The sequence below is a fragment of the Lycium barbarum genome, chromosome 2 (genome assembly GCF_019175385.1).
Source record: "Lycium barbarum isolate Lr01 chromosome 2, ASM1917538v2, whole genome shotgun sequence".
Taxonomy (NCBI): Eukaryota; Viridiplantae; Streptophyta; class Magnoliopsida; order Solanales; family Solanaceae; genus Lycium; species Lycium barbarum.
In genome coordinates, this window is record NC_083338.1 from 52064444 (window position 1) to 52091157 (window position 26714).

General features: G+C 37.0%; 1 protein-coding gene across 2 annotated transcripts in view; it reads left to right on the forward strand.

Annotated features, from left to right (window-relative positions):
- Positions 1-7175: 7175 nt before the first annotated feature.
- Positions 7176-26714, forward strand: part of LOC132626500 (nuclear pore complex protein NUP214) — a 45463-nt gene continuing 25924 nt past the window's right edge. The window contains exons 1-6 of one of the 2 annotated variants that reach the window (XM_060341407.1): positions 7176-7457; positions 8637-8845; positions 9371-9539; positions 13397-13543; positions 16149-16273; positions 17855-17967. In XM_060341407.1, the coding sequence (XP_060197390.1) occupies positions 7262-7457; positions 8637-8845; positions 9371-9539; positions 13397-13543; positions 16149-16273; positions 17855-17967 (959 nt within the window). In that variant the 5' untranslated portion in view covers positions 7176-7261. Of the gene's footprint in view, positions 7458-8635; positions 8846-9370; positions 9540-13396; positions 13544-16148; positions 16274-17854; positions 17968-26714 lie in introns of both variants that reach the window. The other variant, XM_060341409.1, reaches the window with a different exon arrangement.

A 26714-nucleotide genomic window follows, 5' to 3' on the forward strand; every position in this document is an offset into this window, starting at 1 on the left:
GCGGGTCTTCATCCGGCTTTGACCCAAAAAACTCCGGAGGATTTAGACTCATAAAATCACGGGCTCTGGTACTGGCTGATCGATCACTTGGGCCCGTATTCTGCCGTTGTGCTCGAGCGGCAACCAACTATGTCAATAAATGTATGGCCTCGGTCATTTGTTGACCCGAAGCAACTGGTGGAGGGATTGGAGCTGGAGCTCCTCTTTGCTCTTCCACATTAGGCAGGGTGGAGGAAGTATTAGATAAGGCCTCGTTATGTGATTCACCCGTTTCTATATCCGTTGGCGGATCTCTTACTACTCGCCTGTTTGTCGTAGTCTTGCCCTTCTGGGCGGCTGTAGCTTTTCCCTTTGGCGGCATTCTGAAATCACAACACACTATTAAGGAGGGTAAAATCTTATACACGGCTCTATCGCATGATTTCATAAGGAGAAAGATGGTCATTTTTCCTAAATGCCCTGTAGCCTCTTGTTTATCAGCGTGGCGCGCAACACACCATAAACAAAACTCTACTAGACACGGCTCGTAGACACTTCCTAGGACTGAACTGCTCTGATACCACTTTTGTCACGACCCAGCTAGGGGCCGTGACGGGTACCCGGGGCTAGCCACCGAGCACCACTCGTTCTACTACTCATCTTACTCATTTAATGCTCTTTTATATACTTTATACTCAAATTGTAGGAAAATCATATTTTATATGGAAACATAAATACTTTTATATATATATGCCTCTCGGCCATCAAAATAGTATATACATATAATAGCATCTCATGAGACCATCTAACCCACACTGCGCATCTACGAGCCTCTACTAGAGTACTAGACATATGGACGGGACAGGACCCCGTCGTGCCCAAAACATACACGTACACAAAACGGATAACCATAAGCACCTCCGGAACAATGGAGTGCTCTCAACAGCTAACAGCTCCTACAAGTCTGGCGCAGGATCACCTCCCTGTCTACCTGTGGGCATGAACACAACGTCCAAAGAAAATAGACGTCAGTACGAAAATTGTACTGAGTATGAGAGGCATAAACAATAATATCACATGAATGAAGTAAAGGAAGCATCAATAAGGGACATCCGTATCTGACTATCAAATAGAAAAGGAGAGATGCATGTTGGCTTACTCATAGTCATCATCATATCATATATGCATAAATATATAAAATGTCCGTCCATATCGGATCGGTGTGATAATCATTATCCTGCGTCCAGGCCTCCCGCGTCCGGGGTATCATCTCCTGCCGCCCACTAGTGGTGTCTGCCCATGCCATTTGGCCATAGTGTATAGCTGCCCGCCTTAGCGGTGACTACCCGGCCAAGTAGGCGCGGTGTGATATCATCAGTATAATATACTCATCATAATGCATACATAAAGGCTCAAGGTTAACTATGCTTTGTCGGGGTGACGTAAGGTCGTGATCCCCGATTCCATTATGGAGCACTCATTAACATTCTGCCTCACCTTGAAGGGAATAGTATATGAGGTGAGTGTAAGCAATAATGACATCATATCATGAAGATTTAGAACTTCTATACTCTAACTCATTACCTTGTGTAGCAAACTAGGGGTATCAGCTCGTATTTCTCTTTCGTAACTTAAGAGATTCATGGAGAAGAAAGAAAGTCATATTATAGGATTCATGCCATAGAAGGAAAGGACTAGCCTCACATACCTTTGTCGTTTAACTATCTTATCGCTTGATCGTCCTCCTTCGATGCTCGCGTTTCAACCTTCGAGAGGAATCGCATTAATATTAGTTACTCGGCTGTAAGAACATTTCACTATTTCTAGGGAAAATTGGGCAGCACTTCCTTTGTTCATACTACTTTTCCCACATTCTATATCAACTCCCAACGTTAATAACAACACCCACAATTTAGCAACAACAATCATCATTTATCTACAATTACCACAATTCACCATTTCTTTTAGATTTCTCCACAATTATGATTATAACTCATTATCGCGTTTTCTCATATATAATACTTATTTCATGGTCTAAAGGTCACTTATAACATATTCACAATCACAGCATACCAACATTTATAATTCACACCAATCACTATTCACACTATCATGACCCAATTTCTATGTCTTTCCACAATTCAAGTGTTTCAACTTTCAACCACTCAAAACATATAAAAGGGTCATAAAGCTCACCTTAGATGATGGATGAACAACCTTTGAGTGAAACTTCTTTTCTTGCACCAAAACCCTAACTCACTCTTCTTGAGTTTCCTTGGCTTAGATGATCTTTTAATGGGTTTCATAAACTTGATTTCATGGATTTGGTGTAGTTGACCATGGTTTTCCTTTGATTTCTTGTGGATAAATGGTGGATAAGGTTCTAGAGAATTCTTGGACAGAAGAGAGTGGAAGATGATGAAATAAAAATGGAGGAGAGGTCTTATATTAATTCATGAAATCAGTCCCGTCTGAGATGTACGGTGCGATCGATGGAGCGTCAATTGGATCGATGGAGCGTCAATCCAGGCGTCGAAGTCGTCAAATTTCCAGTGAGCAATCTGTTATTTCTTCTCATTCGACGGTGAGAAGGACGGTCCGTCGAACTGATCGACGGAGCGTCGACCTGTTCGTCGAGTGGTCTTCGTTCCAGCTCAATTTTACGGCGCCATCGACGGGGCGTCGACTTGTTCGACGGTACAAAGGACGACCGTCGAACCCCCTTTTTGCAGGACTGCGGTGAAGTTTCATTTAACGGACTTTTCTCCATTGCCTTTAACTTCTCTGAAAATTTACGTTAGTCCCTTCATCGCTTAGCAACCCAAAGTTCCGAGGTGTAACAAGTTTAAGGTCTAATCTTCTCTTGTGATGGTGTGTAGGGCTGTTCACAGTTTTGGTTAAAACCAAAACCAAACCGAAAATTTAACCAAACCGAATAAAATAACCGACATTTGGTTTAGTTTGGTTTGGTTTGGTTTTAAATTTGAAAAACCGATAATATTTGGTTTGGTTATGGTTATAGTAAAAAATAACCGAATAAATAACCGAACCAAACCGATAATTATATACATAAAATTTATAATTATTTATATGTATAATATTAGCTTTTTATAAATAATTAAAGATATTTTATACCTTTTAATTATTAATTTAATTTTGGTCTACTTATTTTTAAGGCCCATGTCTTAAAAGAATATGTCCAACAATCCAAGCCCAACTCTAATAAGTCGTAAGCATAAGGGTTGTTTGTATTTTGAAACCTCTGTTTGACTTGTTCTTTTGAATCTAAACTGCGTTGCAAGTTTGGTCCACCTGATTTGCCAACAGCGTGTCTTTCCCTCAATATGCAGCAAAGTTCACCCTTGTGGGCTATGAGGAAAAAAGAGTTTCATAAGAAATTTGAAGAATGTAGAGAGAGAATATTTGAATTGTCACGGCTAGTCATAAACCGAAAAACCGAACCAAACCGACAATAACCAAACCGGTGGTTATTATTTTACTTGGTTTGGTTATGGTTTTAGACATTTAAAAACCGACTAAATTGGTTTGGTTATGGTTTTAACCAATAACCGACCCAAACCAAACCATAAACACCCCTGATGGTGTGGAAGGTTTTTGAATGATGGAGAACCTTCAAGAACACTCTAATAATATGGGGAGAGAAGTGTGGAAAGTGGAAATGAAAAATGGGATCTTTTGAATATTAAAAAGGCCTTAAAACCACCCCCACCGCCCCGTGTTGCAGGGGAGATGCGGCCCAACAAGTTGGGACATGCGGCCGCATACTCGCTCCACAATAGGGGGATGTGCTAGGAAGTAAGGTTCCTAAAAATTGGGAGTTTGCGCCCCATATGCTGCATAACAAACTCAGTTTGCGGCCGCAAACTGCCCACAAACTCCAATTTTTGTGAAAATTCGTTCTTTTCGATTCGTTTGACTTCCAATTCTTATGATACCTCCTTGACACTTATGTAAACCTTCATTAACCATCTAAGGAATCCTACAACTCCCTCTTAAGATAATGCTAAAAAATGTATAGCACAAATGATGCGAAATGTTCCCAAAAACATGACACCAGTTCTAACCTTTAATGAACTTGCTTCCGCCGATTCATTTAACTCTGAAACCTTAAGGTACATACTTAAAATTATTAGATATCCTCTTTAACCTTATAAGGGTTTCGTTTCCACTTTGGGCTTACGTTAGTTTACTTATAATGCAAATGATGCGAAATTTTCCAAGGTGTAACATATGGGTATTGTTGGGACATTATGAGCTATATATTGGTTGTATATGATATCATACATGTGGTATTTATTCATATTTATATACTTGATGCTTGAGTTGTGAAAAGGAGATACGAGATGGTCTAAAAGGCGGGGATAAAGATATGAGTGGTGTTCTGACAGTTCGGCAGTAAAGCGAGGTTCTCACAGTCCGGCGATATAATGAATGGTCATTGTCCGAAGGGAAGTGACCACGGATGGTATAGTGACAGATATATGGACCTCTAGAGTACCCTATTGGTTATGACTATATGGCATGACCTGTAGCATGTGTACTGGGATAGTTATTGGTCAATGCATTGCATTCATTCATTTTTATCATCCTTTCCTATTTGATTACTAGTTATGTGAGGCCCGGGCTTACTCAAGATATAAAAGTAGATATTTTAACTAAAGAAATATAATTTGTGTTAGTACAAGTGTACAACAACAACAACAACAACAACCATATACCCATTGTAGTCCCACAAGTGGGTAGTTATATGAAAGCAAAATTTTCATTCCACTCCTTTAATATTTTAACTTCCATTTTGATGAAATTATTTAATTCAAATCAAATTTGGAGCCAGAATTTGACATTATAACTTATGTATCCTAATTTTCTGAAGTTATTTAGTTCTAAATAAATAATCTATACATAGTTAATGAACTTTTAAGACAAATACATAATTTGACCTGTGCAGCGGATGGAGCTGCTCCTCTCTTAATTAGGGATTAGGGGTTCGAACATGGATATGGAAAAAAATCTTTGGAGGAAGCGCTCCCCCCGAATAGGCGCGATACAGTGCGAATTATCTGGATTAATTGGGCTCAAATGCGGATATCGAGCACTAATCAGAAAATCAAAGAACGTGAAAAATGAGGTAGGAGGTTCGATAGCTTTTGAAAAGTAGACCTTAAAAACAAAAAACAAAAAAATTGACTTAAATAAATAAGATTAGGACCTAAAAGTAATTAATTAAAAAGTTTTAAAAAAATTTGAAAATTATTGTGAGGACTACAAAAGTCCCTAGGTTCGATAGCTTTTGAAAAGTAGACTTTAAAAACAAAAAATAAAAAAATTGACTTAAATAAATAAGATTAGGACATAAAAGTAATTAATTAAAAAGTTTTAAAAAAATTGGGAAATTATTGTGAGGACTACAAAAGTCCCCACATTTGCTCTTATATAATATAGTAATATGCTTACTTACTGATAAAAAAACTTAGTTAACTCTCGAAATTCTAACTGTGTCACATAATTTAGCCTTGCGACTTTGTTAATATCTTCTTAAACTTTTAATAATTGCTATTTTACCCTCTTCATCTTAACAAACTAGCCTAATAAATCTATAAATGTCAAGTATCCAAATGTATAATTGTAACAAATAATTTTTTAATTCGAAAAATAAATAAATAATCAAATGGTATCATTTGTGTTCAATTTTAGTGCAATAAATCAAACGCCCAATAAAAAGTAATTTCTACTCCCTTTATTTCAATTTATGTGAACCTATATTTTTAGTTCGTGTCAAAATGAATGACCTTTTGGAAACAAATTCACTTTATAGATAATTTACAGCCACAAAAATATTCAAGATTTATTTTAAACCATAAGTTTTAAAAGCCTTCCCTCTTTCTTAACCCTCAGTTTGGATGGTTGTTTCGCGTGGTTCATTAACGTACAATATGGTATGGTACAGTATGGTGTTATATTGTATTGTACTGTATTAACAAACACAATGTTTGGATAGACTGTATCGTTTGTTGTGGTTTAACATTTGTATTGTTTGTTTTGACTGTATGGTATTGTATAATAACTTGTAAATTTACTAAAATACCCTTAACTCTTAATTAGAAATTAGTTTATATATATTAATAAAACTCAGGTAAAGAACAAAACAGGAACTTTAAAAAATAAGTAGGTAGTGAGTGAGAGTGGTGGAGGGGTGGGTGGTGTGAGGTGGGTGGTTGTGGGATGAATGTGGGGTAGTGGGTGGTAAGGTGGGGGTGGGGGTGGGCGGTGGTGAGGGGTAGCGGGTGGCGGTGGTGGAGGAGTGGGTGGTTGGGGGATGAGGGTGGGGATAGTGGGTGGTAGGTGGGGGATGAGTGGTTGTGGGGTGGGGTTAGGGGTGGTGAGGGGTAGTGGGTGGTGGTTGGGGTGGTGGGGGTAGGTGGCAGAGGAGTGGGGTAGTTGGAAGTGGGGGTGGGGTGGGTGGTAGGGTGAAGGTGTGGTGGGAGTGAGTGGCGGGGGTGAGTGGTAGGGTGGGGTGGATGGTGGAGGGTGGGGCGGGGGTGAGTGGTAGCGTGGGGGTGGGGTGGGGTGGGGTATAATGGAGAAATGAAATATATAACCACGGAAAAACCACCAAATCCGTGGTTACAAAAATTGAAACTTTTCATGGTTATATAACCGTGGGATGAACCACGGGTTTACAACATCATACCACATAATTTTAAGAACAATGAAAATAAATATGATTTCATAGAGAACCATACATTAATGAACCACGGGAAATCACCATCCAAACAAGGGGTAAATGTCATGCCCAGTCAAACGAGTTCACATAAATTGAAACGGAGGGAAGGAGTACATTACTAATCTGTGCGTTATTACTTTTCTTTGAAGTAACGACCCCATAAGTATAAGCCTATTCAAACAGGCTCTAAAACCTCAAAAACACCTCATTGAGCGCGTTTGGATTGACTTATAAGTTGCTTATAAGCTATTTTTAGCTTTTTTGAGTGTTTGGCTGATCAGCTTAAAGTCATTTTGTGCTTAAAATAAACTCAAAAAAATAATTAAGGCAATTTAATTTAGCTTATCTTAATCAGCTTATGAGCCAAAAAATAAATAAATTAGACTACCTATTTTTTTTTTTTTTTAGCTTAGGAGGAGCTTATAAGCGTAAGCCCATCCAAACAGGCTCATTGTCAGTGTAATTCTTTACGCTTACTCTTCAAGCACTCCCAAGTTGTATTTAGGGCAAAGCCTTGGAAGCACAGTGTCTATCACAATGTCTACTTCAATCGAATTGGACGAAGAGATAGAAGGAGACCAAATTGGCTGCAGAAATTACCGTTTCTCCAAAATCGGAACACCCGTCCCTATTATAAATGATTCTTCATTTGATGTCGAAAGTGAATGTCCTCCTTTACAACCTTTAGTCGTCTCCGAACGCTTTCGTCTTCTATTCGTTGCCCACTCCAATGGTCAGTTTTACTTCATTTTCTATATAACTTACAGAGATTAGAAGAATCTCCTACTCCCTTGTCGCAATTTATGTGGCACAGTTAAAATTTAGAGAGTCGGTTAAGTTTTTCTTTGACCTGAATTCCTTTATGCGTCTTTTTAAATACTTTAAGTGGTTAATTATTCTGATTTATAATACTTTTTAAGTAGTTTTGAAATGTATAAATTTTATTTCATAAAACTTAAAGCTTCTGTGTTCGAATTCATATTCAAAGTTTAGAAGTTTGTTACATAGATGAAAAGAATCACCTATATATTTTTTTTTTTGGGCAAGATTATGCTCTGTCTATTTTTGAAAATATTTATGCCACGTGGCCCATATTTTGAGTTTGTTACCTGATTTAGCCCATATTAGGTGTATAAACACTATTTATGCACTTCATACAAGGTTGATACATTATGTATATATGCTTTCCCCCGGGTATATAATATTGTATAATGTTGTATATTGGGATACATGGCCTAATGTTTTATGTTGGGCTGTATATTTTTTAAAATTTTCCCTTTTCTCCTTGGAGTTATCTATTTTGAAATTATTTAGCCATGTAGCCCATATTTTTAGTTTGTTACCCTATTTACCCCATATTTGTGTATAAACACCATTTATTCACTTTTATACACTTTGTTTGATGCATTATGTATAATGCTTCCCCCAAGTATAATATTGTATAATGGGCTACATGGGGTAATATTTTATGTTGGCCTGTATATTTTTGAAAATTTCCCTCATTTTTTTTTCATTGGAGTTATCTGGTGCCTTTTATTTTTCTAAAATAAAATTAGTAGACCTTTGGCCATAGATTCCACATTTGTTTTCACTTTATCTGGAATTTATGGAATCGGAGTTGAAGATGGAGTTGTGTTTGGTTATACTTTTTGCAAAGAATATTTGAAATAATGTTGATGCCTGAATATACTTAAATATAACTTCATAAGTGATACGTGAGTTGGAAAAAAGTGAAAACAGGTTATAAGATGTTTTCCAAATTTGAAATACAACTTCAAGTTGGATTTGGAATATTCATGACCAACCACTGATTTTCAAATAACGTGAAAGTTATTCCAGAAAAAAGTGAGTAACTTTATGGCCAAGCGGGCACTTAATCAACTTTTTTGTTGAATTTTTGTTTGTTTGATAGGGTTTTGTGTTGCGAGGACAAAGGAGGTTATGGCTTCGGCGGAAGAGATTAAAGAGAAAGGTAGTGGTCCTTCTATACAGGAAGTGAGTATTGTGGATGTTGCTATCGGGAAACTCTCGGTACTTGCATTGTCTGGAGATGACTCCTTGCTTGCCGCTTGTGTTGGCAGTAAAATCCATTTCTTCCCAGTTAGCACCCTTCTTTACAAGGTATTTTCATTTGCTTGTAACATCAAAACTTTGTATTTGACTACAATATGTTGGCCTTGCCTAATTATGTATTCCCTCCGTTTTAATTTGTTTGTCTGGTTTTGACTTGACATGGAGTTTAAGAAAGTACAGAAGACTTTTTAATATTGTGGTCTTAAATTAAAGATATGTAAAATGTACCAAAATGCCCTTTAATCTTGTGGTCTTAAATATTTCATGTAGGATGTTGGGTGTAAAAAGTTACTAAATTTAGAAGTGACATTCTTTTTGAAACAGACTAAAAAAGAAAGTAAGACAAACAAATTGAAACTAAGGGAGTATTACATAAACATTCCTAGCTAAATGCCTCTAGGTTCCAATACCTGCTTCTTGGCTGCAATTAATTTGGATACATTTTTGTTTCAAGTTAAAAAGGCATTGAACTAGAGTTCATGCTGTATAAAAATCAGTTCTATGCGTCTGTATCAATGTAGAAGTAATGAAAAATTGATGCCCTTCATTCTTGTTTGTATGGCTAATTAATAGGACCAAACACCAGCCTTTTCTCATTCTCTCAATGATTCAAGTATCATCAAGGATATTCAATGGGCTAAAAAGGAAGAAAAGGTTTATGTTGTTCTCTCAAGTGATGGGAAGTTGTATAGCGGGGTTGCTCAAAGCCCTATTAAAGGAGTTATGGACGATGTTGATGCTGGTATGTTTCCTTTATCCTGCTTTCTCTTGATTTGTGAGGGCCTTTCTATCCGTGTTGTGTGGTATCTTTTGCTTAACTTTTTCCATAAAAGGTTCAGGAACTGTCAAGGTCTCTCTGATAAATTGGATTAATACAGTTTGAGCTAGTTTCCGATTTAGAGACTTCTTAGAATTGATTTTATTCTCAAAAAAAAAAAAAAAGAAATTTCTTAGAATTGATTAAACTTTTTTGATCCAAAGTATTCCACGCGGGCTTCTGATCCCAATGAGGCATAAAGCTACTCCACATCTATGAGTATTTTATTTGCAAAAATAACACCAATTGTGGGTTGATGGTATACGGAAGCACGTACGAGAATGTTTCGCTAAGTTATACGAGTATACGGAAGCACATACGAGTATGTTCCCCTTAGTTATATAGGGATTAGGTAACTAATGAACTCCATGAGAACATCTACTATCATTTATAGGCTTTAATTACTGCAAGAACCTTAAGTTTGTAAGCAGAACTTGACTTATTTGATCCCTCTTTAGTAGATCAAATATCAATGGGTTGGTTGTTTTGCTCTTGTCAGATGCTTCTTCTACTTTTTTTCCCTGCTGCAGCTTGATCATTCTGGACTTAGGGCCAGCCATTAGGAGATCAGGAGCAGTTCATTTTTTTTTTTCAACACGACATACAAATCTTCGTTGTACTATGCTTCTCCTTGTGTACTTGTTCCTCTTTCTTTTGTTACCTTACCAAGTCTTGGTGAAATAAGTCTGATCAGAAAAAAATTAAATTTATATATATTCATCTGGTTCTACCGATATTTACCCATACATGCCGGGGTCTGAATTTCTTATAATGACATGACCAATCTAGAAAAAGCTCTCGACACTTCCGATATCATTTCAGACATTTATTTTTCTGCTTCAGCTCTAGATTGAAGCTCAAATGAGAACTACATGTTCTTATTTGTCACCTTAGTCCTTTGGAACTTCTCTGTTGATCCATCTTTGGATCACTGTGAGTCAGGGGTTTCAGACGTGATATAGCATATAGCATCTGCTTAAAGAATTGTTACTCTTTCTGCTGATTTTTCCCACCAATAAATCTATGTTGTTCTCTTCATCAATTTTTTTTCTTCATAGAAAATAAATCTATGTTTGTTAAACTTCTTCGCAAAATGTTTGCTTCAACTTCTGCCTATTTTCTTACTGTTGCTATCTTTGCGTAATTCTTATTCATCTGGTTGAAGGTTGGGTCCTTACCCTTGCTGGAATTATTCTCTACTAATTCCAGTATCATGTTAGCAATGTACGACCAACCTGCATCTTGGCTGTGTTCAGGTGTAATCACTGACATCTCCTCTTGTCCACACCAATTATATTCTAATGACTCTTGCCTATGAAAAAACATAAATTAGTAACTTTATCAAAAAGAAAATAAAAAACTTTAGTAATTCTAATGAATGTTCCCTATATGCTGAAACTTTGTAGTGCATTGTACTCATATAGTTGATTGTATTCCCTCCGCAAATGCATATTGTGCTCATTCTTGTGAAGTGCTAAAATGAGGATTTTCATACCAAGAATATATTGTTGCTGTCAACCTTTGGTCTACTAACAAAATTTCTTTGGTCTACTAACAAAATTTCTTCTTTCATCAGATCAGACTTCACTATTGTCTATTTGGTTGAATGACCCTTGTGGCCTAAAATATAGTTTCATTTTCGTTTTTAGCTCTAGTTGATTCAGTTGATTAGCACTTAATGTCACCATATCACTAGGTTTTAGTTACCCTGTTGTATTTGACATACTTATCAAAGAAATACTGTTTGATGATGGTCAGAAACTCTAGAGAGCAGTGTTGTCAAAGGCACTCTTAAGCCCTGAGGCGAGGCGCAAAATATTTTGAGCGCTTTGCCTTGCTTAATGTGCCCTTTAGTGTTGTCATCAATGCTCTAAGACATACTTTTCCTTGCAAATGAGCCTCTCATAAAGAGGCGACACTAAACAATGATAGTTCACTTTATCATAATTTTTTTCATCTTCTTTGTTCATATACTCCCTCCGTTTCAATTTATGTGAACCTATTTGACTGGGCACGATATTTAAGAAAGAGTGAAGACTTTTGAAACTTGTGGTTCAAAATAAGTCTTGAATATTTGTGTGGCTGTAAATCATTCCATAAAGTGAATTTGTTTCCAAATTAGGAAAGAGGCCATTCATTTTGGCACGGACTAAAAAGAAAATAGGTTCACATAAATTGAAACATTGGGAGTATATGTTATTCATGCTTATTATTATTAATCTTGGACTAAACATATATATGTAATTTTTCTCCATTTGCGCCTTTTCATTGAAGCTCGTGCTTTATTTGCGCTTAAAGCCCTAATGGACCTTAGAGCTTTTTTTGGGTTTTTCACTTTTGATAACACTGCTAGAGAGAGACAACTACCTTTTCCCGGTAAATTATTTTTCGGAGGCCAAATAGATAGACAACTTAAATTTGACACCACTTTTCATTTCGATCTTTTGGGCCGAGGGTCTACTGGAAACAACCTCTCTGTCCCCAAAAAGGTAGAGGTAAGGTCTGCGTATATCCTACCCTCCCCAGACCCCACTTGTGGGATTACACTGGATTTGTTGTTGTTGTTGTTGTTGTTTTCATTTTGACACTTTACCTGAGGATGTTCCCGGTGAAACACCTAAATCATGTCCAAAATGTGCCTATTTAACACCTTACTGACAGCCAGCCAAAAAACAAAGTGCGTGTAATTCACACAGGTGACATGGCAAAGTGACGAATGAAATGAAGTCATGGCATTTGGGCTAATTATAAAAAAAAGATATCTAATTTTAATCCCCTCCATTCCATCTGTCTTCTCCGCTCGCCCCTCCCTAATGGATACATCATCTCTATACAACCCACTCCACCCCATTGATTCTGGTCTTCTTTAAATGGAATAGGCATCAATAGATTCTCAATGTTGGCTAGATGAACTATATATTTTTCTTACTCTCCTTTCTAACCTTCTCCGCTCTCCAACACACACCTCCTTATGACCTGATCATCATCTAAATTTTTATCCATTAGATTTTTTTTTTTTACTCCCTTTACCTGCAAACTTGAGTCCTTTATTGAGTCAAAACATGTAAATTATTACTGATCTGTGACGACGAGATTCAACTTAGATTTTTTTTGTTTTACTGTGTTGAATTATGTTATTAGCTGGATCACACTTTGGTTGAGATTGAAGTGTCCAATAGGTATGCCTTTGTTGAGGTGTCTAAATGAAAAGTGGTGGCAACTTTAAGCAACCACATATGTATTTGGCCGTTTCTATACTTTCTCTGTCCCAATATATGTTAAATACATTCTTTTTTAGTCTGTCTCAAAAGAATGTTATACTTCCTTATCTAGAAATAATTTAAACTTTTAAATTTCTCATTTTACCATCAATAAGATAATTATAGCCACATCAGTTTCAACAAAGATAATTACAGCCACATAAATGTCTATGGCTTGTTCTAGGCACAAGTTTCAAAAATCTTTCTTTCACTCTTAAACTTCATACCTAGTCAAATACTGCCACATAAATTGTGGCGGAAGAGTTTCATTTTTCTTCTGAAGCAGTAGCTTCATTCACTTTTCTCTACAGCTATCAGGCAGTGGATCAAGAATTATGAAGTGACTTTTGGGTGTTTTTCTTTGTTATTTTTTCCTTTTAGGAGGCAGGGGAATATGCTAGATATTGCAATAAGCTATAATGCGAAACTTTCAACAACTTGATGATCTGATTTACAAGTTAAATCTATTGAATTCTATGTGTACTGAGCTTTGTACTTATTTGGCTTCATAATGTTGTATAGTTGGGTGGAGTCCGGATGGTGAGTTTATTGCCATCACAAGGAAGAATTTGGTTAGCATTGTATCATCAAAGTTTGAGGAGAAGTTCAGCATATCACTATCATTTAAATCACTGCTTGATGATTCTAATGTCAAATATGTCATCAAAGGTATATCTTTATTTCTGTATTTATAGCAAAGAGAGATCCGAACACATGTTTATTGAAAGAAAACTTTATAAAAACAATTATTGTAAGTTTTACATATTACTATTACTATTTATTTTTTGATTAGCGGTTGCCATTTTTTTTATAGCTAGTAGAGACATAAAAACATATGTTTATTGACAAAACCTTTATAAAAAATTATGTTAGTTGTTTTTTGATTTTTTTTTGGTTTGTACAGTTTGAAAAATAATTGGGGCAGCAAATACATGCGTCTAAAAACAATTATGTTAGTGGTTTTCTTTTTTTATTTTTTTTTAAGTTTGAAAAATAATTGGGGCAGCAAATACATACGTCTAGTAGTGTCAGATGAGAACCACCAAAGTGTCAAATCCCTGTAAATATCTCTTTTCTCTTTCTGTTTTTAGACTAACACTTTTCTAGGTCTCTAGCATATCCTTAATGCTGAGGAATACAAATTTACCAGTCTTTTAAAAAAAAAACTAACAAAATGTAGTACCACCTCTTTATAGTGTTTAACTAGACCAAATCAAGCTCTACATTTCCAACAAAGTTATTTGCTTAATGCCTACTTATGACTTATGAACTTGTTTTCTTTTTTGAATAAAGATGACTTATGAACTTGTTAATTGAATGATATGTGTATATCATGATAATTTCAGAGATCCACCCTTTCGAAACACTAACCTCCCTTGTAGTTTGAAATATTACACTTGCCTCACGCATTTGAGTTCTATTGTAACAACATTTTTAGTTTAATTATCAATGTTACTTGTAATATGACTAATATGCCCTTTTGAAGTTTTTTAAAGCTTTTACTGCACATTTAATAGTTAAATGAATGTCTTCTTTACAATTTTTTTTTTTCTAGAATTAAAAAGAAACTAATCTTGCTGGCACTAAGGGATGATGCCTAAGATTCCTAGCTAGATTATGAATATTGTACTCAAATTCATTTTATAAGCAATTTCACCTACATTGTGAGGTAAAAAGTTACTTTGGCCCCTATTGATGTCATGTTTATGGGTACAATATTATTTTCACCAGTAAAGGCAAAACAATATATTTGGATTTTCAGCCTACAGCATCAGATACTTATGTTCTTCATTGATGCTGATGCTTTCCTTGTTTATTGGAGTTAATGTATCTTCTGCAAATCTTGGCAAATATAAAGTCGTAGGTTTTGTGAAAAGGGTATATATCTTTGAAATATGAAGACGATAACCTTCACAATCAAGTCACGCAAGCCACTACGGTAATATAATTTTATGGTGAAGGTTTCTTACAGTTATTGTAATATTTGCGACCTTCTCAATTTCATTTATTTTGATGAAGCAAAAGCAAAGAAATATTTGAAGACAGTGTCTTTAAAATGCTGAGTAGGTACTACTTCTCTGATGATCATTTAGGAAATACTCTTTACTGAAAGAGATAAAGTTTTTAAAGAATTCGTAAACCATTTACCTCTTTGCTCTCAAAAGGATATATCTAGTTTACTGCTGCAAGATTAAAATTGCTCTTTCTTAAAACTCAGTGCATGTATTGTAATTTGTAACATATAAAGCTTCATGAAGATCACTTTGATTCTTTGGTAAAGCATTCCTCTATCTTGATTTAGTTCTTTATCCTTTTTTGTTTTTTTGGGAAACTGGTAACTTTATTAGTTCTTTATTCTTTTATCCACAAAGAAGTGGAGGAATAGTCATTTCGGTTGTGAAAAAGAGCGAAGAGGAATCATAAGCATCATCCTTAAGTGCCAGCTTTTTGAAAAGAAAAACTCTTTTTTGGGTAAAGAAGACACTCATAGAATATAATTATTATATGTGGAGTAACTATAAGACAAATTAAAAAGGGTAGATAATCATATAACTAAATTTTTGCATGGCTGATGAGTAGGCTAAATATATTGTTACTAAAGAATTAAAATAGAGGAGGTGAGCGTAATATTTCAAATCACAAGGGAGGTTAATGTTATCGATGTTCTAAAAACTTGTACTATTTGTGCTGTTATGATGTTTTTTTTTCTTTTTCTCATGATGGTTTGTTACTTTTGTATTTTTCATATGAATAATAAATATATTACTATTATAATTATATTACGAACTATTAACAATACAATTATTTTGTATTTCTTCATAATTATATAACTATAGTAAGTTACCATTATCAAAAAAACAAAAAACATTACTATTGTCAGGTATTTGTCTAATTCTTCCAGTACTGTCTGCAGTGTTCTCTGAATTTTTACTATTTTAAATGTCTTTTCATATCTTTGTATTTTGCGTATAGAGTTAATTGTTTTTGGGGTTTATGCCTTGCGCCTTAGGGTTTATGCCACACCCATTCTTGGTATAGCGCCTCCCAGAGCGTCGTCTTTCAAACACTGTTCAAACTGACTAGATTTTCAAAAGGGTTGAAAAGCCTCCGCTACTTAGGTTTTAAATATAGTTAAAAAATTTGCATCTGATGAGTTGATATATTTTTCTTGGTTGTTGCTAATGGATTATTCTGCATCTGTTGGTCAACTTTTCGTTTCCATCAACCTAGATGCAGATGTATCATTACTTTAACTGACTGTTGTTTGAATTAGTGGATGCTGTCAGATGGATTCGTCCTGATTGTATTATAATTGGATGCCTTCAAGTAAATGATGACGAGGAGGAGGAAAATTATGCGGTGCAAGTCATCACAAGTGAGAATGGAAGAATAACTAACGTAAGTGGATAATTGGAATTGCTGAGAATCTAATTGGAGTTACCGTTGTTTCATTGTTCATATTTGCTGTACTCTTCTTTAGTAGAACAGTTCGTTATAGTATGTGTCTGACTTGTGGTACTTTTTTAGAAATCCTAGATGAGAGATTTGTCAAAATATCTCTTATGCAATTGGTTAGATGAGTACCTATAAAAAAATTAATTGGCTAGATAGCTAGACGAAAAAGTAATAGGTTAGATGAGCTTTTTCTTATGTGGCCTGTTATAATGTCAACTTGGGGTGATACAGTGTGCAGTGTGTTTGCTGTAGCGGCTTCAGAGAGCAGAGCAAAGATGTCTTTTAGAGTAGGGCTTGTCCCATGTTGTGCTCAACACTCCGGTTCATTGTTTTTATGTGTTTGATGGTGTTGTTATTATATTTACTCTTTAGCCGTGTGCTGATGAAGGAGATTTATATAAACAAATTGGGTAGTAAAAATCAGGTTCAAATCGTAGTGGAGGCAAAAATAAACCCTAGATGATTTCTTTTCATTTGTCCAAGTCTTGATGGATATAGTTACCCGATATCTGTGCTGGTGGGAGGTAGCAGGCTAGTAGGTACCCGTGGAATTAGTCGAGGTGCACACAAGCTGGCCCAGACACCACCGTTATAAAAAAAAAATTGGGTAGTAATTCCATGATTAATTTACTTTTTGAAAATGTGTTTGTTTTCCTCTATCAATTCACAACACTTCAGTCCATGTAAATTTGAGCGATTGGGAGAGAATGATGAGCATTACAGAGCATTTGAGAAACAGTAGTTGAAAAAATTCTGAGGATCTCAAGGTTCTATGTAATGTTAGTGTTGAAACATGAAATAGCCTTTTCGTATAATAGGTATGACTTGTCCTAGAAAATCCTGGCATATCTGCAGGCTTTTACTGGCATGAATTCAAGTTCAAATATGTCCGTTGTTAGAGACTCTTTGGAATGGAAAGGTTACAACCATGTCGAACCATGCTCACCTAAAACCCCTAGTTTATGATCATTCATCATGAATTATTGTCCGTTTATACTGAAGCGATGTTTAAAAGCAAAAAGGCTCTCAATCACATCATTTGACAATGAAGCAAGTACAAAGAGATATAGGAAGCTAGGCAGGATTCCAAACACCCTCTGCTTAAAGAAGATAAATAAGAAAAAGAACACACAAAGCTCTTAGTTGTTTAGAAGAGCAAGAGAGTTCACATGCAGACACAATGGGGATGGATCTGCAGCTTCTTAGGTTCGAAGATCAGACACTAGGCAATGACCTTGACAACGGAGACCATGTGATGTTGATGCTCTTGATCTCCACCCTCAAGTGCTACTGTAGTTGATAGAAAATACCCCGGAGAGAGTTAATGATATAATAAAATATCGTCAGGCAAAAGCACATATCTCTATCTGTTGACAATTTCTCTGGGGTTGTATTTTAATGTTAGGATTTGTTTCTTTTAGGCTTTCATTGAATTGTTAGAATGATTCTTTATCCTCGTGGCTCATACCATAGGAAATTTATTACATGCTTACTTGCTATGATTCTTATTTTTTTCCTTTGCAGCCTTCGGCCAAGCCAATTGTAAGGTCCTTCAGGGATGTATTTCTAGACTTTCGTTATGATGCAGTTCCTTTATGTAGTGGACCTCATCTCTTCTCGAGTTATTTGGATCTACAGTACGTATTGTTACTTTGCCTTTATAATAGGTTTTCTGCATCTGGATTTATTTGCAGTGTGTGACTTTCAAAGTTTTAGAGATAAGTCCTATCATTTGATTTAGAAGAATGTTATATCTATCGTGTCCTTCTCAAAATTATAGAATGAAACTCTGATATTCTCAGTTGAACTAATATATCCGTTGTCAGCTCAAAAGGCTCTCCTATTTTGCTTTCTCAAAACTGCATAAGGAACAATTCTGTCAACTTTCAATTCCATGCTATGGTTGGTTTATCCACCCTCCTAGTTCTTCATCACCATTCCACTTTCATGTTCCCCTACCCCACTACGTTTACTCCTTGATGCCAAATCTCCACAATCACTTCACCGACGATGAACTAAACATTCTAATATCACTCACATACTTATCAGTAGGGGAGGACGTTCGATACTTCGGTTTTCGATTGTATATATAGTGAATACCAAACCGTAGTTTGTTGGGTTCGGTTAGATTTCGGTTTGGTTCTTCAGTATGGGCCTTATATGCTGGTGGGTTATTATCTACTTAAAAATGAGATTTTCAGTTTGGCCTGACGATACATAACCTTGCCACATTCATAAGCAATTGTAATGGGCTATTTTTCCTTCTAACTGAAAAGAAATTATATTCTGACCTTAACAGTGGAGTATCCCCAAAATGTACATAAGCAATTCACATATTATTAAAATTCGCCTGTAAGTAAATTCAAATCTTACACAATTATATACAGAGACTTCTGTTATGCTTCCGTCAGTGTTTTCTAACACTATGGAGCAGTTCATTTTTTATATTTTACTGTTTTAAACAAATTGAGAAGAGGAGAATTAGGTGGTCATAGCAATGCACCAAACATCTGCTAGAATATATATTAGACTATTTTACATACGCACAATATGTAAATAAACGAACAAAAACCACACTAAATATAACAAACAACAACTTCATACCCAATGAAATCCCACAAAGTTGGGTCTGGGGAGGGTAGAGTGTACGCATAACTTACCCCTACCTAAATGCTGATTAATATTAAATTAATCTTTCGGAAATAGGATGACATACATCCGTGAAAAGAGTTCAAAATTTGTACTTTTTGAAAAAACAAATCATGCTATTTACTTTCCCAAAAAAGGTGAACAAGGCCAAATAAGTAGAAGAAAGATACATTGAAGAAAAAATATTAACGCCCCAATCTAAGAATCAGGAATTAGACTTGGGGAGTTGGGGTCGGGCTTACCCGATATGGGGTTCAAACTTATATACTAAAATAGCATTGTACGGATACCTCAAAACCAAAAACCGAACCGAAGTATTTAGTTTATTCATCTAGTCTATGCTTATTATTCCTGATCAATGTTTGTGGATTACTTTTTGAGATAAGACAATCTCCCTTCTACTGCACAGGTGCAACATCATGCTTAATGCTTTTGTGAATCGGAAGCGAAAAATTAGAGAAACTCAACTTGATTATTCCCTCAACGGAAAAGGGCCAAAAATGCCCTTGGACTATCCAAAAAGGTTTAAAAGTACCCTTCACCCATCTATTGGGCTAAAAATGCCCTTCTTCCACCTATTTTGGCTCACTTATTCCCTTAAAACTAACAACCCACTATTTTATTTTTTTATTTTAATTATTTATTACGTGGCGCCTCCCTATTAGTCGAAATTAAAACCCACCCACACGGATTGTCCTTACCCAACGACCCCTATGCAATTCCCATGACCCACGACCCAATCTAAGAGGTTTTGTCCATGTCTTGTTTCACATCAATAGGGGTAATGTTCCTTTTATTACCTTTTACAATTATATGGACAGCAACAGGACATGACATGATGAATTTGAGAATAAGGCAACTGCGGCCAAGGTTCAGACTGGGCATAGTTGGCAAGACAAGATTAGGTAGAGTTGTTAGTTGAGATGCAAGTCTCTTGGGGGGAATTTGGGATGGGATGAAGGATCAAGCAGGGCAATTGATCGCGATCAGGGGAGCGACAATTTTCTTTTAGACTCTTCTTTCTGTTGGTCAGCATATACTAAACCAAAAACAATAAATTTGGCACCTGAGAGAAACAATGCGTTATTTAAAGGAAAGAGATATGTGCATCATTTGAAACACACCTCGCATTTGAAATGCACCTCTATATGTTTTCTCTCTTTGGAGTAGACACTAGTGTATTCCAATTTTCCAAAATGGGATTGAAAAACGGTTTGGATAAGGGTTTGAGGAAATCCTCAAGAGTAGTTTTGTCATTTGAAATGCTTTATCCAGGTATATTTAATCCAGTTGGTTCGTTTCGATTTTACAAAGCTCGGTTTGATTTTTCAATTACTGTTTTGCAAAAGTGCAAACTGAAACCAAACTGAATGCTTATAGTTACTCCTTTTTGAACCTAGGGGGGAAATTCAAGTCTTTTGAGATCTAGGAATTGGGTCATGGGTCATCGGGGCGAAGGGAAAATATCCGTGGGGGTGGATTTTAATTTCGACCAATAGGGAGGCGCCATGTAATAAATACTCACTCTGTTTCAATTTATGTAAACCTATTACTATTTGGGGATTCTACGAGGTGCTTCTTTGACCATGTTTTCCTTACATTTTTTCTAAGTTATTTTAATTATGAATTATCATGACTTATAGTACTTTTTATGTAGTTTCTAAATATATAAATTTTATTTTTATAAACTTGAAAAATCTAAATTTTATTTATTATAAACTTGAAAAATCTATGTTAAAATTTACGGTCAAAGTTATAAAGTTTGACCCTCGTACTCCGAAAAGGTTCACATAAATTGAAACGGAGGGAGTAATAAAAATAAAAAATAAAAAAACAGGCTGTTAGTTTTAATGGCATAAGTGAGCCAAAACAGGTGGAAGAAGGGTATTTTTAGCCTAATAGATGGATGAAGGGTATTTTTAAACCTTTTTCGATAGTCCAAGGGCATTTTTAGCCTTTTCTGTTCCCTCAAGCTATTGGGGTTTAAATAGCTAAGTTTACATGTCCTAAAAAGGAAAGAGAATCAATACAAATCAATTCCTAATTACATATATTCTACCTACTATCTTTACATATATGCTAGAATCTTCACAGATTCTAACACTCCCCTTCAAGTTGGTGCATACAAATTACATGTACCAAGCTTGCTACATAAATAACTTGTTCTGGGACCGGCTAGGGACTTGGTGAATATGTATGCAAGTTGATCATTTGACCGCACGGACCTCGTGACGATGTCTCCTGAGAGTACTTTGTCTTTGACAAAATGACCATCAATCTCTATGTGTTTGTCCCTCTCATGAAACGCTGGATTCGATGCAATGTGAATTGCAGCTTCATTGTTGCACACAAGTTCCATTTCTTTAATCTCTCCAAATTTCAACTCATTCAGTAGTTGCTTGATCCATATGAGTTCACATGTTGCTATTGTCATAACCCGATATTCTGCATCTGCACTAGACCTAGCAACCACATGTTGTTTCTTACTTTTCTAAGACACCAAATATTCCCCAACTAAAACACAATATTCAGAAGTGGATCGTCTGTCAGAGGGGATGACCTTGTGCAGTCTGCATCTGAATAGCCAACAATTTCTTCATGTCCTTGGTCTTCATGGAGTAGTCCTTTCCCTGTAGCAGATTTTATGTATCGAAGATTGCGAATAATGCATGCCAATGACTGTCACAAGGAAAATTCAAGAACTGACTTACAATACTAACCGGGAAGGTAATATCAGGTCGCGTCACTGTGAGATAATTCAACTTTCCTACTAGCTTTCTATATCCTCTAGGATCGCTAAGATGCCTCTTGACCTGGTAGGAGCTTGACATAAGGAACCATTGGAGAATCAGTTGGCCTACAATTTGTCATCCCTTTCTTAGGAATATCAAGTGCATACTTCCTCTGTTAAATTGCAAATCCTGATTTGGATTGAGCAACCTCAATGCCCAAGAAGTACCTCAATCGAACAAGAGCCTTACTCTGAATGTGTTGAAAAAGGTGATGTTTCAATTTGGTAACTCCCTCATCTTCATTACTTGGGATGACTATGTCATTAACGTACACCACCAAATACATGCACAAGCCTGGAGCAGAGTGACAATAAAACACAGAATGATTAGCTTCACTTCGTACCATGCCAAACTCCTGAATAACCATGCTAAACTTCCGAAACCATGCTCGAGGAGATTGCTTCAGGCCATAAAGTGCTCGTCATAATTTGCAAACCATGTTACTAGACTCCCCCTGAGCAACAAAACGAGGTGATTGCTCCATATATGCCTCATCTTTGAGATCCTGGTGAAGAAAGACATTTTTGATATCCAACCGGTAAAAGAGATGGACTGAAGCAATCCTATCCACAAAAGAGAGAGTATCGCCATAGTCAAGACCAAAAGACCAAAAATCTGTGTATAACCCTTGGCAACTAGTCGAGCCTTCAGACAATCAATCTGTCTATCGGGGCCAACCTTCACTGTATATACCCAATGACAACCAACTGTAGACTTACTTGTAGTAGAGAAGCAAGCTCACAAGCACCATTAGAGTGTAAAGCAGACATCTCCTCAATCATAGCTTGTTGCCAGCCTGGATGAGAAAGAGCTTCACCTGTAGTCTTGGGAATAGACACAGATGATAGTGATGATGCAAAAGCAGAATGGGCCAGTGACAAATGATGATAGCTCAAACAAGTATAGATAGGATGAGGGTTACGAGTAGAGTGATTACCTTTGCGAGTGGCAATGAAGGGATTCTGTGCAGACAAGTCCTCAACATGTAAGGATTCCGGTGGCGGGCATGAATCATTTGGACGCAAACGACGATGATAAGTCAATAATGGTGGAGGTGCAACTGAGGAAGATGGAGCTATAGGAGATGATGTGGAAGGGTAGACATGGCGGGATCCCTAAAGGATGGAACTGGTAGAACCTTAGAAATGCCTAACTGTTCACCAGAATAGCATGTAAATTAGGGCCGACCTACAAAGAAAAATAACATCAGCGGACATAAGGTATCACTGGAGGTCAGGTGAGAAGCATCGATATCCCTTCTGTACTCCTGAATAATCGAGAAAGACACATTTAAGAGCACGAGGAGCCAATTTGTCTTTTCCTAGAGTGAAAATGTGGACAAAGCATGTGCTTCCAAAGACACGTGGTGGAAGAGAAAATAGGGTTGACTGGGAAACAAAACAGAGTGCGAAACCTTTTTTTGAATAGCAGAGGAAGGCATACGGTTTTAACAGATAACCAGAGGTAAGCGTTGCATCCCCCCAAATACGCAATGGAACATGAGCTTGTATGAGAAGGGTCCGTGAAGTCTCAACAATATGCCTATTTTCTCTCTGCGACCCCATTTTTTTGTGCAGTGTAAGGACAAGATGACTGGACAAGATGACTGATGGAGAATTCCATGGGAAGAAATAAATTGTTGAAATTGAGATGATAAATATTCACGTGCATTATCACTACGTAAAGTGCGAATAGAACTCCAAACTGATTTTGTATTTCAGCAAAAAATGTTTGAAATGTGGAAAATAATTCAGAACAATCTTTCATTAAGAAAATCCAAGTACACCTTGAGTAATCATCAATGAAGGTAACAAAATACTTAAAACCCAACGTAGAACTAACTCTACTAGTACACCAAATATTAGAATGAACTAAATGAAAAAGAGACTCTGCACGATTATTAGGACTATGTGGAAAAGTAGCTCGGGTGTGCTTCCCCAATTGACACGACTCACAATCTAACTTAGAGAATTTGGACAAGCTAGGTACCATATTTTGAAGTTTGGATAAACTGGGGTGTCCCAATTATGTGGAGAGTCGGAGACCGAACAACTGTAGTGAGCTGGGAGAATTGAGATAATAAAGTCCATCTAACTCACGACCAATCATCCTTTCCGTACTGAGGTCCTGTATAACAAAGAAGTCACTGAAAAATGGGATGAAACAATTTGAAGCCTTAGCAAAACGACTGATTGACAGAAGGCTAAAGGAACAACCAGGGACAAAAAGAACATTATTCAGAGTCAAAGAAGGTAAAGGATTGGCTTGACCGACTCCGGTTGCTATGGTTTGAGAACCATTAGCTAAGGTAACAGTGGGAAGAGACCGAGAAAAAGTAATATTAGAAAATAAAGATTTGTTACAAGAAATGTGGTTAGAACTGCCAAGTCCATGACCCAAGGGCCAAGTGTGGTGGATTTTGAGATACAAGCAACAAGATTACCAGTCTGAGCAATGGAACCTATTGATAGAGATCCCTGCTTACTCGCCTGATACCGAAGAAAGTCATTGTATTCTACCTTAGATAAAGAGAACAGTTGATTGGTTGGATTGCCAGTGGATTCAGTCTGCGCAACATGAGCATTCTTTGGATTACCATGGAGAGCGCGGCACACATCACGAGTATCTCCCCCTTTGTTGCAATACCCACACCTTGACCAAGGTTTTCTAGAGCGACCTCCATATCAATTTTCAGTCTGAAATGCTAGAACGGAAGAGTTTGCAGTGCCAGCGGATGACTAGACGACATAGGTGATGCAGGCAGTCGTAATAATCGAGCGAACAAGTCATCCATAGCAGGAACAGTGGGGCTAGCCAAAATCTAATCATGCAGAGAGTCAAGATTAGGTGGAAGTCCAGCAAGTGTAACAACCAAAAACATCTTCTGACGTTGCTCCAATTTTTTTTTCAACACTTGAGTAGCAGGCATCAACTCATTAAATTCTTCCATAACCGGCTGAGCCTGTCGAAGATAGGCGGACATATCCGCATTCTGCTTTTTAAGGTTAGTCAACCAAGAAGTCACATTATAAAAGCGGGAGAGGTCATTTGTGTATAGTCCGCGAGCCTTTTCCCAAACTAAGAAGCAAGTTTGGAACGGTCAGAACAATGGCATCAACTTTGAGTCAATAGATTTCCACAAAAGACTACACAACTCAGTATCAATTCTTTCCCATTCGCCCCTATCTTTTTCAGTAATATCCTTAGCCTGTTTAACCAAGTGGTCCTGAACACCTTGTCCTTTGCACCATAACTGAACAGAGCAAGACCAAGACAAGTAATTCACACTACCGATCAAGGGTTCAGTGGTGATGGAGTGGTTTGGGTTTCTGGAAACCATAGGTTTAGAAAAAATATCTGATCTGAGTGACATTTTTTTCCCCTCAAATACGAGTTGAAATAACTTCAAAGATAAGAGCAGGAGAATATTGCCAGAGACCATGACAAATCTGAAGTGGGGAATAAACCAGATTTTGCCTGAAACAGTGAATATACCTCGTCGGAACCTGACTGTCTTACCGGAAAGTAGACTGACTTGCCGGAATCTGGTGAGAATTTGATACAACCAGTATGGGTCTGGTCGGAGCTAAGGGAGGAGTATTTCTGGAAAAAAAATGTCGAAATGTGATGGGAAAGTGACGAACAGTGCAGTCGCTGAAAAAAATAATCAGATCTGATGCCGGAGAGTGATCGGAATCAAGTGAAAACTATGTGGGCCTGGTCGGAATGACGAGGCGAGCCCACTGTTAAAAAACAACTGCCAGAAAAAATGCCAGGTAAACCCAGACGCGCCGGCGCGTGGAGCACTTGCATCAGAGGAGATCTGGTTGCTCTGGACGGCGCATGAAGGTGCATTGGCTGTTCGGCTCTCCGGTGGTGGTGGAGGACTGGGTTTTGCTCGTGCCGGTGGTTCGAGTCTCGTGGTGGTGTTCATTTGTTCACAACACCTACAAAAGTAAAGATCTATTCGGACAATCAATAACAAATAGCCGGAAAAGTTTTCTGCGAAATTTTCTCTTCCTATGTCGCTGGCCTTAACCAGGCTCTTATACCATATGAAACGGAAGAGAAAAATGAGAGAAACTCTGCTTGATTATTCCCTCAAGCTATTGGGGTTTAAATAGCTGAAGTTTACATGTCCGAAAAAAGGAAAGGGAATCAATTAAAATCAATTCCTATTTACATATATATATTACCTACTATATTTACATATATGCTAGAATCTGTATTCTAGCAGCTTTCATCAAAGAAGTGAAAAACAATAGTGAAAGGATTTCCGTGACAACTTCTTGAGCTGTTAAGAAAACCAGTGGAGCTTCCTCTATTTGGATGAAACCAAGAATGAACTCAATTACTCCATCATTGCGAAGTCCAGTTGATGTGATCATACTATACATGTCAAGGGGCCGGGCCGGTCTAGGCAAATTTGAGCCGAACCATTCTCGGTGCCGGTTCGGTAAGGAGCTGGACATGGACCCAGGGGTTCTTCTACAACCTTCAAGCATCTTATGAAATTACATAGTGCCTGAACTCCAAGTGCCACATGGCCATCTTTAGATTTGTTAAACGACCGTAGTAAGCATTTCATAGGATCTCCTTTAACAAACTCTAAGAAACTCAACAACAACCAATTTGTATGGCTCGTAAGTCTACAGGGTTGCTTGAAACTAACTTACCTTGTCTTGATTTCGACTTGTTCTTATTTTGTTTCTGGCGTGTGAAGTGGATAGTTGGATGAAGCTTTTAGTCAAGTTTAATCATGAAGCATCTCATCTTCTAAAGAGAGAAGCACAATGATGTGCACAGGGTGATTGGATGGAGTTTTCTCTCAAGAATTCTCAAAAGAATTTCTAACGATGAAACATCTCATCTTCTAGTTGAGAACCACAATCCCCCTGATATCAGCATGTGACGAGACTATGAAGAGATGGACCAATCCTTAA